This window comes from Balaenoptera acutorostrata, chromosome 10 (assembly GCF_949987535.1).
Source record: "Balaenoptera acutorostrata chromosome 10, mBalAcu1.1, whole genome shotgun sequence".
NCBI lineage: Eukaryota > Metazoa > Chordata > Mammalia > Artiodactyla > Balaenopteridae > Balaenoptera > Balaenoptera acutorostrata.
Genome location: NC_080073.1, coordinates 83,078,646 through 83,093,314, shown reverse-complemented (window position 1 = coordinate 83,093,314; position 14,669 = coordinate 83,078,646). Strand labels below are relative to the sequence as shown.

The window sequence follows — 14,669 nt, the reverse complement described above, 5'->3', positions numbered from 1 at the left end:
TTCCTTCAACTCCCTCCAAGTTGTTTATTTAATAATAAAAAAGAAGATATGCACATACATACACCTGACCTCCCTCCACCTCTCCTCCTTGACTCTCAGGAACTAGCTCCAAAATGTAAAAACTTCCCTAGTCCCGCCTGGGGACTAAATTCCCACCTCCACCCCCCAAACAGAAACAAAAGAATAAAGAGTGTACAGGAGCCCACCTACCCCAAAACTTAAGCTCATTCAACACCCTCAAAGAAAGAAGCAGGGACACAGGGTTCACAGAAATGAGAGGAGCCCTATATTCCAAAAAGGGGTGAGAAGAGAGGAAAACTTCCCCCCACCTCCAAATAAGTGCTTAACCCCCATACCCTGTCTTTCCTTTACCAATTGCCCCAAGCCCAGGGATCAGGAAAATTCGAAACAGTCCCACTTGGTCGTCCCCACCCCCTGCCCCCCAGTTCTAAGTCAGTGTGAGTCGTAGAGGTCAGGGATGATTGAGGTAGAGGGCTGACGGGCGGCCTGGTGGGCCTGGCTGGCTGCAGAAGCTGGCAAGGGGCCACCTGTGGCATTGCCCGGGGTTGAGGATGGCTGTTTTCGGAGCGAGGGGGGCACTGTGGAGGTCTTGATGTGAATCACCCTGGTGTCCATGACCTCACACTCGATCTGCATCATCTCCTCATAGTCCCCCGGGGGCCCCCGGCCTGACAGGGTCTCTGTGAGAAGGGGAGAGTTAAGAAAGAGGAGAAGGGGGAGGCAAATGGAGAGGAGGGGTCAGAACAGTAGAGGTGGACAGGGAGGAAAGGGCAGTGATTAGGAGGCAGAGCCCCAGTGGGAGTTAAATGAGAGGGGAGGGAGGGAGTTGGTGCAGGGAGAAGGAAGGAAGTAGGGGAAAAAATGACATCGATGAGTGTGAGGTCACAGAGGAGAGGACAGCAAGAGAAAAAAAAGAAGAGTCTGGCAGGTTCCCAGCCCACACCCCTCTGCCCAGCACACCCTAAGCAGCTTCACCTAGGGAGGACCCGCACCCTCATCTTCCTCCCAGCAGTCTCCTGCATTTTGTTTTTCTCTCCAGTCATTTCTGGCTTCTTCTCACCCATGCATCTAGCATCTCTCTAGAATTACTGCTCCTGTCCCCATCTCCCCCCTCAACTCCTCATGCTGGGTCTCCCCACTGGAACTTCCTTATTCCTCAATTTCAGGACCCCTCCCCACACTGGGCAGAGAAAAAATTACCATTGGGGGCCATGGCGGGCATCACCAGGGACATCTTGGGCCGAGAGGTCTTGTTGTGGCTGATGGCTGGGAGCAGCAAGTGGTCCTGGGAAAAAGAGGGGCCAGGCTGGGAGGGTGGAGGAAAAGATGCTGACAGGCTCCCCGGCCCTACTCTACAGGCTCAACCTGCAGACAGACTGCTGGGGAACCCAGGGTGATGGGGATGGGGCCAGGAGGAGAAACTCACCCTTCGGAAGGAGACAACATAAAATGTGTCTTCCCGTCGGTCAATTGCATCCAGGAACTCCGGCTGCGAACGGTCTGGTTGGCGATATAGCTGCAGCTGGCCCACAGAATCCCTAGGCGGGCAGGGAAACGGGATTGGCGAGGAACTAAGCCCAGTGCCCAGTTCCCAGTGGGGAAGGGGGGAGAGGATGAGAGAAAGACAGGAGACCCCCAGGGGATAAGGGAAGCATCATGCCCTTGGTGGCAATGATGATGAGCACAGGGCAGCTCCTGGGGGTACAGCTCTTTAGAGTGGAACCTCACTTAATAAATAAGTGCCTCCCCAAGACTCACCTTTCCGGGGGCCCAGGGGGTTGGGTGGGGACTGCCTTAACTGGAGGCGACTTCTTCCATAGCTGAGACTTCTGGAAGGAGAAGTATCTAAGGATTTGAAGAGGGTGAAGGGAAAAGGGAAAAGAGACAGACAGCCCCTGGAAGCTGACGCCACCTCACACCCACCCTTCTACTGCCCCCAAACCCCCATAACAAGATGCCCACTTAAAATCCCCAGGACATTTAGCCCTTGTTTTCAAGTGGCCTTCCTTGAACCAGCCCCACCCCCTCCTACCTGTCTCTCCTGGGGCCTCTGGGGGATCTTCCGCCGGCCTCTCTGGTGGCGCTGGACCCAGCCACTCAGCTCATCAGCAAGCCTGGGGAAGCAGAGGACAGGTAAAACCTCTGTGCCAGGCCAAGACTCCCACTCTCCTCGCCCACACATAGGAGGGAAGAGAGAGGGCCCAGATAGCTGGTGCTTCAGCACACAAGGAGAGCCAGGCCGTCTGTGGAGGGGTCTCGGGACAAGAGGGAAGACGCCCCAGTTGTGAATGCCCCACACCTCAGGGACTCGGTTCGGTTGAAGTGCCGGCAATCAGAGGAGAGGAAGAGCTGGTCCAGGTCTCTCAGCAGCAGCTCCTTGGTGCCCCCAGGGAAGGCTGTCAGGTTCCTGGAGTGAGGCAGGGATGAGGCAATGACCTGAGGCTGCCCAGTGCTCTCCCATCAACGGAGAAGGTCATGCTGGCAAGAGAGCAACTCCAGCTCCCCTCAAAAGGAAAGGTAACTCTGGGGGAGAAGACACACTCAAAAGAGAGAGGGCCCTCTCCTCACCTGAAACTTGGGGGGCCCGTGGAGCTGGGCTGGGTCTCCTTGGGACCCTGGGAGGGATGCTGGGGGTGCTCGACTCCGTGAACTGGCTCTTGCGCCGAGAACTCCAGCAAGTGTCTCTGGGGTCGAGGCTCCTCTCTGCTCATCCGAGGAGAGATGGGAGCTGGAGGAGGCTCACTGATGCTGTGGACAGGAAAGGACAGAGCACGAGGAAGAAATCCAGCTTTACTGAGGGGCTAGTTAAGAGGGAGGGCTCTACAGATAGCCCACCTGGTTCCGATCTGTTCTACAAGACTGAATCTCTTCATCTGTAGGACGGAATGAGAACAGTCCCTACTCATCGAGCCAGAAAACATGAGAAAAGGAGAGTGCTTAACCGAGGGCCCAGAACTCACTAAGCACTTAATAGTCACTATTTTTATCAATGTTCTCAGCACCATCTCCTCCAGGACATAACACTTATGAGAGAAATGATGGAACAAGAAGGGACTGGATACACCCACCATCAGTGCCAAGGACACCAGAGCTGTCTGTGTGCAAGTAATGAGAGTGACTGTGCCAGAGCAGGCAATCAGGCAGCCGGGGGGTGGGCTCCACCCAGAACGCTCTGGGGAGGGTCTCACCTGACAGGCCCGAAGTTGAAGGCAATGAAGAGAAGGAAGACCATGATGCAGACCACCTTCCTGTTTCCAGACCCTAACTTGAGCTCGCTGTTCTAAGACGCAGAGAAAGAGAGAAGCCAGAGAGGGTGAGTCATCCCAAGGAGCCCGTACCCCCACGGGTCTCCCAAGGACACCCAGGTCTTACCTCAGCCAGCAGGGCCTCCAGCCGCCGGCGGAGGGCAGCATTCTCCCGCCGGAGCTGCTGGTTGTCAGCCAGCACCGCCTGCAGCCGAGCTTCCAGCCCCTGCAGATACTCTTTCTTCTTCCTCCGGGACTGGCAGGCCGACTCCCGGTTCTTGATCATTCGCTGCTGCCGCTTCAGCAGCTTTGCCTAGGCACAAAAGGGTCAGAGAGCGAGGGAAAGAGGGGCGGGAGAGCGGCATCACACCCTCCAACTCCAGGGGCCCATTACCCAAAGCTCACACGGGCCACTCTCCTGCCTTCCTAACCTCTACCTACAGAGCCAGAGAGAGGTTCTTCCTCTCTGCCAAAACATTCCAGGGAAGGGGCCCTTCTCTCAACCACTCCCTAATCCTGTTCCTCGGAGCTGAGAGAAGTCAGACTATAGGAGGAACTTCCCCCATCCTGGTTCTTGGTGGAACCGCAGTTCCTTTCCTTGATGGGTGGTCTTCCTTCTCCTCAGTTCTCCTTTTTAGGACCCGAAGTTGAAGCTTGCTAAAATTAGAGAACAGTTTACCTGGTTTTCCCCTAGGAAGCAGCCTCCCTCTTCTATAACACAGTAGGACTCCCCTGCCTTTGATTTACTAAGACCACGCCCACTTCTCCATCTGCAGGGATAGCAAACCTAAGGACCCTAAAACTACATGAAGTAGATACTCATCCGTAAAAGAGGTCCACTCTAACCTTCAGGATCATCTTACGGGCCTGCTTCCTCACTTTTCGCTCCCTTCTCACTCCACAGTTCTCTCCCAGGACAGTTCTCTTCCCTTCCCATTACTAGTCCTACTCCTCTCCTCCCCAGTAAATGCTTACATCCACCTCAGGCGGGCAGGAGTTCCCAGGCATAGGAGCTGGAACAATGCTCTTCCTCTCAGGCCGTGGAGCAGGGGGGGTCAGTCCCTCAGGCTGGACTCGAATAGCACCTTGGATGAGAACAACTGGGGACACTGGGGCAAGTGGACAGGAGAAGGAGGTCAGAGAGCTGGAAGTCAGGTGGGTTCCTTATGTCCACACCCACACCTGAGCACCCAAGCATCGGGAGGCTCAATGGCTGTGAGCCCCCTGAGAAGGTCAATCCAGGCCACCTCCTTCTCTCCTTCTTTAGTACCTGGGGGTGGCTGGACAAGGGGCTGCAAAAGGACAGTGGTGCTGGGAGGCACGGCTCTCGGTGGCATCGGGACAGTGGTTATCACCACAGGTTTGGGCTGCAGTGGTGGCTTCCGGGCGGGCAGGGGTTTGCCTGAAGGAAGGCGAAAGGAAGGAAGGAAGAAGAAATGTCAGGACTATAGGCCTCTGGCGAGGGACTCCAGGTGTCAGGAGGCCTCATTACCTGAGGAGCCATCAGAGGACAGGCCCATGCTGATCTGCACAGCTCCAAGTGGGGGGCCTGAGACATCCCGCAAGAGACACCCTTGAGGGGATGGGGACTCTGTCTTCACTTCCAGTACCTCCTCTCCTATAAAAGCCTACGTGGGGCATTCCAGAAGACATGTGAGTCAGGAGGAGTGCTGAGGAGACGGAGCTGAAGAAGAGAAAGCTCTCACACCTCTGAGAGTCAGAAGGAACGCACCGGCGTGCTGGAGGGGGGAAGGAAGTGGAGGCTCACCTGGCTGGGGGACTCCGCAGAGAGCAGGGAAGCCTCCGAGTTGATGGAGGAAGATGGAGAGACAGGTTCTATCTTAATCTGGACATCTGCGGGACAGTGGGATGAGACAGAAAGCTGGATATCAGACGAACACTGAAGGAGAGGAGGGCTAAGATGGGGAAACGGGAGACATGGTCATTTCTCCTTGTACCTGCAAGGAAAACTCTTCTGGCCCAGGAGGGCAATCCAGAGGAGGGGCACCATGGAGCTGCTAATCTGCTGCCTCTCCTCCTGCCTCTTTACGCAGGACTCCCTTTCTCCTTCCGTGGCCCCATCAGTTGTTTTCACCACTGCTCAGTTTCCCTCAAGGCTGTCCTTGCGCTTCTGCTCTCCCTCTTTCTTCCTCACACACCTTGTCCATCCACATGGAGGAGGCCCAAGCAGGGGGATATGGCAGCATTCATATGGGCCCAGATTCCTGTCTGGCTGGATTTCCACCTCATCCTGGCCCAACGCGATCACGCCTCGCCACACTGACAACTGCCCAGTCTGCGTCTCTACCCTTGACTGCTCCCCTGCACCCTGATCCTGACTCCCAAGCTGCCTGCTGGTCACTTCCATTCTCATGCCTCACCGTTCACCTAAATTCAACTGGGCTTCAACAGGGCTCACTGCTTGTCCCTTCATACAGATTCTCTTCCTACTGTCAGCCTTCAAAGCTCAGTCACCTCTGAGCCTTCATGGCTTCTGTTAAACCTATCTATAAAAAACAAAACAAAACAAACAAACAAAAAAAACCTATCTATAAGACTTGTTGATTGCCCCATGGAGGTGAACCCGTCTGAGGGCCAGATTCAGCCCCGAGGTCAATGGTCCGCTACTACCTCTGGTCCACAGCACACATTTTGATACTTGATTATATGATTGCCAACACTGCTATTTCAAAATTTCATATCTACTTATATATTTCGATAGGTAATACAGTCATATGATACAAAATCCCAAAGGAAGGAAGGGGAATTCAGTGAAAAGGGAATTTCATTCCCTTCCTTGTCAACCAGACACCCAGATCCCCTCCTCAGAGGTGACCACTATTTGAGCTATTAACCAGAGGTGACCACTGTTTGAGCTATTATGTTATAACCCTCATGAGACTCTCCAAAAGCAAGGACTATGTTTTATGCTTCATGTCTATCAAAGTGATGGGTAAAATACAGGCCCTCAAAAAATACCTAAATACCAGGGGAGACTCTGACTCCAAAAACACTATCCTTTGCAAAATCATCAATAATCTTTTCGCTGTTATAGACTTTTCAATCCCTATTTTGTTTGTCCTCTTTGTAACATTTAATCGTATGCTGGATATGAGCTGTTTGTCCCTCCAAACCCACTCTCCATCTTTCCCTGCCCTACTCTGAGGCCCGGGGGAAAACATGAATGGAGTGCACCATGGGGCTCTCTTGCCTTCTAGCTTCTGGTTAAAATTCAACCAAAGGCAGGCGGCGCTAGGAAACCCTGAAGTAGCTTTGAAATCAATCATCAACACGTCCCACACTGAATTCACCATGCTCCCTGACCAGGGGGCTCCTGCTCCTGCAGTCTCTATCCAGTGATCGGTACCCTCACCCACCGGGTGGCTGCCCTAGCCAGAAACCCAGGCACACTCTTTCACCCCTATCTGTCTTCAACGCCCGGGGTGGGGGGTCACTGCACTCATCCATTCTAATTCATGCTTCCTCAATCTGCCTTCTTCTCAGCAGCTGAGTATCTTACTTGATAAACCTCATGAACCTCCTTCTTGGTCCTCCTTCTGCCTCCAGTCCTGTGTCTCTGCAATCCACTCTCTACTCTGCCACCAGAGTCCTCTTCCCTAATCAGATTGCTCTCCTGCTTGACTCTTCAAAGGCTCCCAACTGCCCACAGGAAAAAAGCTAAGAGTCCCTTAGCAGGGTTCCTACCTGGCCCTGCAGCCTCTGCATCTCCTGGCCCTTCTCTACTCCCCCTCCTCACGTCCTCTCTAAAGAGATGCAGGTTCCTTACAAACACAACCAGTGTCCACGTTCTTCTTCTGGCTGATTCCTATGTGTCCTTTGAAACTCGGCTCAGGAAGCCTCTCCACAAAGAGTACACCCTTAAGCCAGCTCCAATCGGGTGAGAGGCCCCCTCTTGTGAGCTTTCAGGGCGCCTGTGACAGTCTCTACCCTAGAATTAGCACACCTTGCTTGGCTTTCTTCCCCCCACCACACTACAGGAGCCTGAAGTCAGTGTGGTGGTAACGTGTTCTGCACCTTTGCAATTCCAGCACCCTGTCCCGTATCTGGCATGGAGTAGCTGCTCAATAAACATATAAGAGTAACTAAACTCAATAACGCTTTTCAAAATAGCACAAATAACGTTACTTGTAGAATCCAGGAGTTGGGTATATGGTATTCCAACTTTTCTGTATGTTTGAAAATTTTTATAATAAAACCTTCAGGGGGAAAGTCACATAGACAAAAATGCCCTAAACTGTCTGCAAGTTTATGCAAAGCAACAGGAAGCTAAATCACACAACAGGTGACTAGGAACAAGAAAAGAAAGAAAAATCATCCCCATTTCTTCTGTGCTTCCCTGGCTGTGATTTCCTGAAATCCTCCCTCCTGCTCCTGGCCTCTCTCCTGGTTATCTGCCATTTCTCCTTCCCACCTTTTCCAACTCGTCCTCCTGACTGCACTCCCGCTTCCCACACACACATGTGCATGCACGTGTGTACACGCATACATACACTCTACCTTGGTAAAGCCTGAGGATGGTGCAGGCTGTTATTACCTGAGGGATCATCAGAGGTGGGGCCCACATTGATCTGGACGGTTTCAAATGGGGATGTTGGATCATCTCCCAGGAGGCAGAGTGAGGGTGTCAAGGACTCTGACTTCACGACCAGCACCTCCCCTACACCAGAGGCCTGGGTAAGAGTGGGGGTAAAGCAGGGGGGCAGAAACAAGGAAAGAAAACAAAGGACATGTTGAGAGTAAGAGCAAGAACAAAAGCTTTCGAGCTTACAAACCACCAATTACTTGACATTCATACTCAGCATCTCCCTAGGCTGTGTCTGGCCTCTTGTTCTCTTTTTCTATTTTATTCCTGGGAAGGGTGATGAAGTCTCATGATTTCAAATATTGCCTTAGAGTGGACAACTTGGACAAGAACAGTTCCAGAATTCTCAGCAGTTAACAACTCTCTTCTTCCCAGGCTTCCCATGGCTGCCACATTTCTCTGTATATTAAAAAACTCCACTTTCAATTCTAGATAACCGAAGAACGGAAATGTGAAAAATGAGGATATAAAAGAAATGGCAAAGGCAGAAAAGAAGCCCCCCACCAACACCCCATGACTCACAGCACACAAATCATTCCCTCAGCATCTATAGGTGAAGTCGAGGGAGCTGAGTCCCTGCCACAAACAGTTGGAGGGAGATGACTCTCACCTGGCTGGAGGGCTCTGTAGAAAGGTGCGACGATTCAGAGCTGAGGGAGGAGGAAGAGCAGGGGGAGGATGGCTCAGACTTCACCTGAAGATCTGGAGAGAAAGGGGTTAGAAAATAACCTGGAAGCAGAGCCTGACAAGAGTCCAAAGAGTGCCCAAGATTATGGGGTAAGGACCCCTCACTGGGGCAAGGGGGAACAAGCACATATAAAGAATCAAAGAGGGAGAAGAGTACACAGGCAATCAGGTGGAGGAGGCGTGAGGATAAGAGGAATTGCAGTTTCTGGGAAACAACGGAAGACCAGGGTTTCTGGATGAGGGAATCACACAGGGTAGCTTACCTGGGAAGATAGGCAGAGAGTCCCAGGGGGGTTCAGGAGGGCTGACATCCATCCCCAAGTCCAGGGAACTGCTGCCAAACTGAATAAGGGAGGATATTAGATGGCAGGAGTGTGAGGATGAAGGGGTGGCTCCAGATGAGCTCAGGCCTGGGGATGAGTCCTGGTTCTGGGACCACCCTCACCCACCAAGCGTAAAAGACAAGGCTGGGGAGCGATACCGGGACATCCTGCTCCGGGCAAAGGAAGAGCTGCGTTTGCTCCTCGGCCGCTTCATCCAGGCCGGCGTATAAGGTGCTGTCTGCAAGAGGTGCGGAGGGTCGGGGGGTCTTCCGGTAGCGCAGCCTTCGGATCCACACAAAGCCCTCGACCCATCCCTCATTGGCTCGGCTCGGCCAGACCCACCGCCCGCCCACTTGAAAAGTGATATAGCCAAAGAACTTCAGCCCCTCCCTCCCCGACCCCGGAACAACTCCATATTTCCGCAGGAGCGGAGGTCTTCCCCAACTCCCGCATCCCCCGAAAGCACAACTAGCCTCCCGTTCCGCCCTCCTTCAGGTGGTGCATTCCGTATTTGCCCAGCCTTCCTCTTTGCGTCTCCGCTTCCTCCTGCGTGCCTCAGGGTCACAGTACGCCACAGCCCTCTCCCCTCCCCGAGGCCTCACTCCGCGCACCCCAGTCCTCCGGGCTCAGCAAATTGTCGGTGAAAAAGCGCGTCGGGTCCGCAATCTCGCTGAGGAGCATCAGCTCCGCCATCTTTCCCCCCCGCCCCCCAACCATGAGACGGCTCCCAAGGCCCGCCTCTCCCCATCATCAACTAATCAGTTGACTCTTAAAAAAAAGGGGACGTCCCGGAAGCTCTACCGACCAGTAAGAGACCTGGGCACTGAGCACATGAGTCAATAGAAGAGGAGGCTGTACAGGCCGGGCCAATGGGAGTGCGGCAGGAGGCTAGCACCTCCGCAGAACCGGGCAGTGAAATTTGCGCATGCGCCAAACAGGACCCAGCCAGAAAGCGCCTAGGAAATGTAGCTCACAGGTTTTGGAGTTCAGCCGTCTCCCCCAGCGTGTCCTAAATTTAGAAGTGTAGACGGCTTCTATTCATCTTCGGAGATGGATAAGCCACCCAAAACATAGCACACGTGACCATATGGCTTTTTAATGGTAAAAGGGTAAAGAGGGACACTGAGACCACTGCTACCTCCCCTAGGAAGGCAAAAGCTGGGAGTGGGATATGGGTGAAACCCTCCCTCTGGGCCCCCCACCCCCAAATCTCACAGCATAGACCACACTTCACAGGTTCCTATTTCTTTTAAGGTGTAACTTTTAATCAGCCAAACATCTTGCGCAGTCCCTGAGCCAGCCCTGCATCCTGTTTCTTTCCCTGAATGATCACCTTTCCCAGCTCCTCCTGGGCTGCCCGGTTTTTTGGGTCTACCGCCAGCACCTTCTTGAGGTCAGCAGTTGCTTTTTCCAGGTTCCCAAGAGCAGCCTGGGCAACCCCTCTTCGGTACAAGGCCTTTAAATGGCCAGGCTCCCGTTCCAGAACCCGGTCACAACTCTGGGCTGCCAAATGGGGCTGCCCTAGCAGCAACTGACAGGCAGCCAGGTTGGCATGAAGGACAGTTCGTTCTGGAGAGCCAGGTGGGGGTAAAGTCAGCAACAGCCGAAGAGCCCGTCCATAGCATCGGGCAGCCAATTCAGGGTTCCCGGCTCGGAATAATTCTGTGCCTCTTGCACGTTCTTCCCTAGCCAGGGCCTCCTTCTCAGTGGCCTCCAGTTCCCAGGAGTCCCGGCCCTGGGTGAAGGAGGCCAGTGTGAGCCTGATAGGAGGTCCAGAGCGCCCAGGGAGCTGAAGCTCTGCCTGCTCGCCTTGACACATGGACTCCAAGCATTTCTCTATGAGCTCCCCCCAGGTTTCTTCCCTCCATGGGCCTAACCCCATAGTTAGCTCTGTCCAGCCCTCTGGCAGCCCTGACCCCAAAGTAAATCCAAAAGCCTGTACCCGGCAGCGGGAGCCCAGCTTGGGTTTGTCCAAGCCATGGCCACGGATTATGATCTTCTTGACAAAGCTCCCATCCGGACAGGACCAGAGATCAGAGGCTTGAAGGGGCTCTGGCACCTCACTGGCTGATCCATGAGACTTATCAGAGTCTCCTTCAAGTCCAGTGGCCAGTTTTTCAGTTTCTTGAGGATTCTCTAGAGTTTGGCTGTCTGGATCTGGGCTCACTCTTAGCTCAAGGATTTCAGTAGGAGGGTCTCGGGGCTGCTGCCTAATCTGAGTAGTTAAATCAAGGTTCTTTTCCCATTGTTGTTGCGGTTGAGAGGTGTCCTTCTCTCCCACTGGATTGACTGGTGGAGTCTCCATTTAGGTGCCTGGCCCCTTCCAATGTGGGTAAACAGTTTTGGTCAGAAAGGGATGGACCAGGTTCAGGTCCGCACCTGATTAAAAAATAAAAATAAAAACAATGTCATTGGCAGGAATCTTATTTAGATTCCTTTCCCGGCTCGAGCCTCCGTTCCAACCCCGAACTAACCCAGAACTATAAGTTCCACAATTCCCTGCGGCTTGGGTAGCCGTCCCAACTACGGACACCGATCGAGTCAAAAAGTACCTGGGCGGTCGAAGCGCCTCGCCTGGCGGCAATAGCCGGACCCTTCAAATCACCTCTCTTTCCGAAGCTAAGTGCTACTGAGGTACTGTCCTCGGAGTCTTGCCCCAGGCGGAGAGGACGGTCGGGGGGTGGGGTGGGCAGGGGACAGCTAGACAGAGACACTGACGGCTAACCCTGGAGCCCGCGAGACAGTGAATCTAGTTAAAATCCTAGCAGCCAATCGGGAGGAGGGAGAAGTCTGGTTAGCCCGCCTCTTGGCCGTGACGTCATTTCCCCCACACGCTCACCCGCCACGCCCCCGCAACCGGGAAGCTCCAGGCCTTAGCAACCGAGCTCGGCCAAATCAAACCTAACTAGGCGAGGTACGGCTGGCCAGGCTACTGAGAGTGAAAATCTAGGGAAGGCCTGGAATGGGAGATAGGGGCGAATGAGAATATAACGGGGAATGGTGGAGCTGGTGTCACACGGCAGCGACCAGTCCTTATATCTGGCGACCTCAGGCCCCCCTGTGCTATTCTCCTTATTCCTACATTCGGGGCTCCCAGCCAGAGTCAACCCGCCAGCTTCTTCGCCCATTCAATCCAGGGTGCTTCAAAACAAAACCTTTCTCCCCAACCGGCCCTATTCCCTTAGGGGACCACCTGAGGCTTGCCTTACCTTTCCCCTCATATTCATTAATGCCTTTCGAGCTCTTCTTCCTCAAGAAATCTTAGACAGTGCTTTTCAAACTTTGATGTGCCTACACACTATCTGGGGAGCTTGTTAAATTGCAGGTTCTGAATTAGGGGATCTAAGGTGGGCCCTGCAATTCTGCATTTCTAACAAGCTCTTGGCTGCTGCTGCTGCTGGTCCATGGACCACAGTGTGCATAGTATGATTCTAGAATAACCTCATCCCATTCTCTTCACCCTTTGGTCTGTGCCCCTTTAGTTTGTCATATATTTTGTACATATAACTGGTATAACCTGCTCCACTGGGCGTACCCGTGGAAAACTTGTCCTCCTCTTCCTAATAAAAGATGTAGGTCCGCTTTGTGATTCAGGCTTGCTCATCCAGCTCCCTGCACAGGCCGGGCTACCACAGCTCTTCAGGGAAGGAGAATCCCACTCTCCGTCCTCACTTTGGCTCCCTCTTCAGTTTGCTCTCTAACACCCTGCCGTTGTGCCCCAGACTACAAGGACCATGCCAGGACAGCCAGGAGGGGAGGTAATTTCATCATTAGCCACAGACTTGTGTCAAAACAGTCCTCTCCGTTTTGTGTTGCGTCTCAGATCACTAACTTAGACTTTTTTTCCTCAAGTTTTATTTCTAGGTTCTGTACTCTAGTAACCTTAGTCCATTGCAACTAAGGCTTAATACTCTGATTCTTGGAATCCTTATATTCCTATTGAAAATTAATCTACCTTTTCTCCCTCCCTTTTCCCTGTTCCATTTCAGGGATTTCTGGGAAAGGCAGATAGTCTAGAATGAGTCGCAAAAGATTTGATTACATCCTAATCCCTGGACAAAGATTGCTAATTTGTATAATGTGTGCCTTAACTGAGAGGTCCACTCCAATGACCCTTCAAAGATTAGCTTCTCTCAATTAAAAGAAACTGTACTCTGCTACAAATGTATTGCTTTGTAATGTCTCTTACTCTTTTGTGTGTGTATGTTTCAGTTCCAACTGAACTGAAGAGGCAAGGACCTTGCCTCTATTTCTTTTGTGTTTTATCTCCTTCTTCATTCATTCATTCAACAAATATTTATTGAGCACCTGCTATGTTCCAGGCAGGATGTTAGGAACTGGGGATACATAGATGAATGAGACAGAGACAGTCCCTGCTCTCACGGAACTTATAGTTTGGCCATGGAGAATAAGTAATTACAGTGGTATGAAGAAGCGTGAGATGCTATGAGAGTGAATGAAGGATGAGGGAATATCCCTTGAGGATGAGACATTTTTGCTGCCATCTAAAGAATGAGTAAGAACTGAACCTCTGAGAACACACCAATAGACCCCATACTGAGAAACACTGAATTAGATGGTCAACTTTGTCTCCTTAGGTAACCCCTTGTCACCATTTGTGACTATATATAAAAACAAACATAGGCACCAAACCCCTAAAACCAGTAATCCAGGGACTTCCCTGGTGGTTAAGACCCCATGCTTTCAATGCAGGGGGTGCGGGTTTGATCCCTGGCTGGGGAACTAAGATCCCACATGACTGTGCGGTGCTAAGCATGCCATGCGGTGTCAGGGGAAAGGGGGGTGGGGGGAAGACAGTAATCCAAATCATCTAGAATGGAAATATTTTTAAAACGATGACCCAGGGACTTCCCTTGTGGTCCAGTGGCTACTAAGACTCCACGCTCCCATTGCAGGGGGCCCGGGTTTGATCTTTGGTCAGGGAAGTAGATCCCACATGCCACAACTAAAAGATCCCACACGTGGCAACAAAGATCCTGAGTGCCACAACTAAGACCTGGCACAGCCAAATAAATAAATAAATAAAACAAAACAAACAATAAAAAGATGACCCATTAAAATGAAAACACAAAAGTTAAGTTTTATAAGAGGACTGAATAGTCCCCAGAGATGACATTCATGGATCTGTAGATTCCCCCGGGGTCTCAGCTTGAGAAACACAGGTCTAGGAAGGGGCCAAGATGTGAAAACTCAGAAATGGGAAATAGCATAGGCTGTCTCCCCAAAGTGTTAACTGCATGAATGTTGACTGACTCACACTGCTTGCTCTCTCCCAGTTCCCTGCCCCTGAGTCCTAGTATTCTACGGCTCAGTTCTCTGGAGATAGTCACCAAGGAATCAAAAAAAAAAAGAAGGGAAACAAGCCTGGAGGATTATATCCCCAGGCCTGTCTAGAGAACATGGGATCTCAGAGGATCTGGCCATATTCTGCTGCTCTCCTTGCCCTACCCCATAAAGGCGTTGTTTTGCCTTCATTAAAGATCTAATCTGGGGACTTCCCTGGCAGTCCAGTGGTTAAGACTTCACGCTCCCAATGCAGGGGGCACAGGTTCGATCCCTGTTCGGGGAACTAAGATCCCACATTCATGCCGGTGCAGCCGAAAGAAAGAAAGGAAGGAGGGAAGGAAGGAAGGAAGATCTAATCTGATGGCAGAACCCAAGGAGAGGTTTAGGAGCTGGTGCAAGGTAATTTGTGAGCTGGTGGTTGTTCCATGTTGTCTCAGCACACACAGAGCATATGACACTTGCCCTCTAAATGGGTGACGTAAC

The 14,669-nt window shown here is 52.2% G+C and overlaps 2 protein-coding genes across 2 annotated transcripts; both read right to left on the bottom strand.

Annotated features, from left to right (window-relative positions):
• Nucleotides 1-9,618, bottom strand: ATF6B (activating transcription factor 6 beta). The gene is given in 19 exon segments (XM_007193916.3): nucleotides 1-492; nucleotides 495-701; nucleotides 1,222-1,306; nucleotides 1,448-1,559; nucleotides 1,780-1,850; nucleotides 2,054-2,135; nucleotides 2,321-2,428; nucleotides 2,590-2,769; nucleotides 3,210-3,301; nucleotides 3,394-3,579; nucleotides 4,242-4,375; nucleotides 4,537-4,668; nucleotides 4,759-4,894; nucleotides 5,035-5,120; nucleotides 7,822-7,957; nucleotides 8,480-8,571; nucleotides 8,820-8,898; nucleotides 9,038-9,117; nucleotides 9,491-9,618. Coding segments are annotated over 19 exon segments (2,124 nt in total). The 5' UTR covers nucleotides 9,597-9,618; the 3' UTR covers nucleotides 1-472.
• A 516-nt stretch (nucleotides 9,619-10,134) lies between these two features.
• On the bottom strand, nucleotides 10,135-11,608 carry FKBPL (FKBP prolyl isomerase like). Its single transcript, XM_007193915.3, has 2 exons — nucleotides 11,432-11,608; nucleotides 10,135-11,258 (listed from the first exon to the last, which is right to left on the bottom strand). The coding sequence occupies exon 2, from the start codon at nucleotides 11,182-11,184 to the stop codon at nucleotides 10,147-10,149; it is 1,038 nt and encodes a 345-aa protein (XP_007193977.2). The 5' UTR covers nucleotides 11,185-11,258; nucleotides 11,432-11,608; the 3' UTR covers nucleotides 10,135-10,146.
• Nucleotides 11,609-14,669: the final 3,061 nt, after the last annotated feature.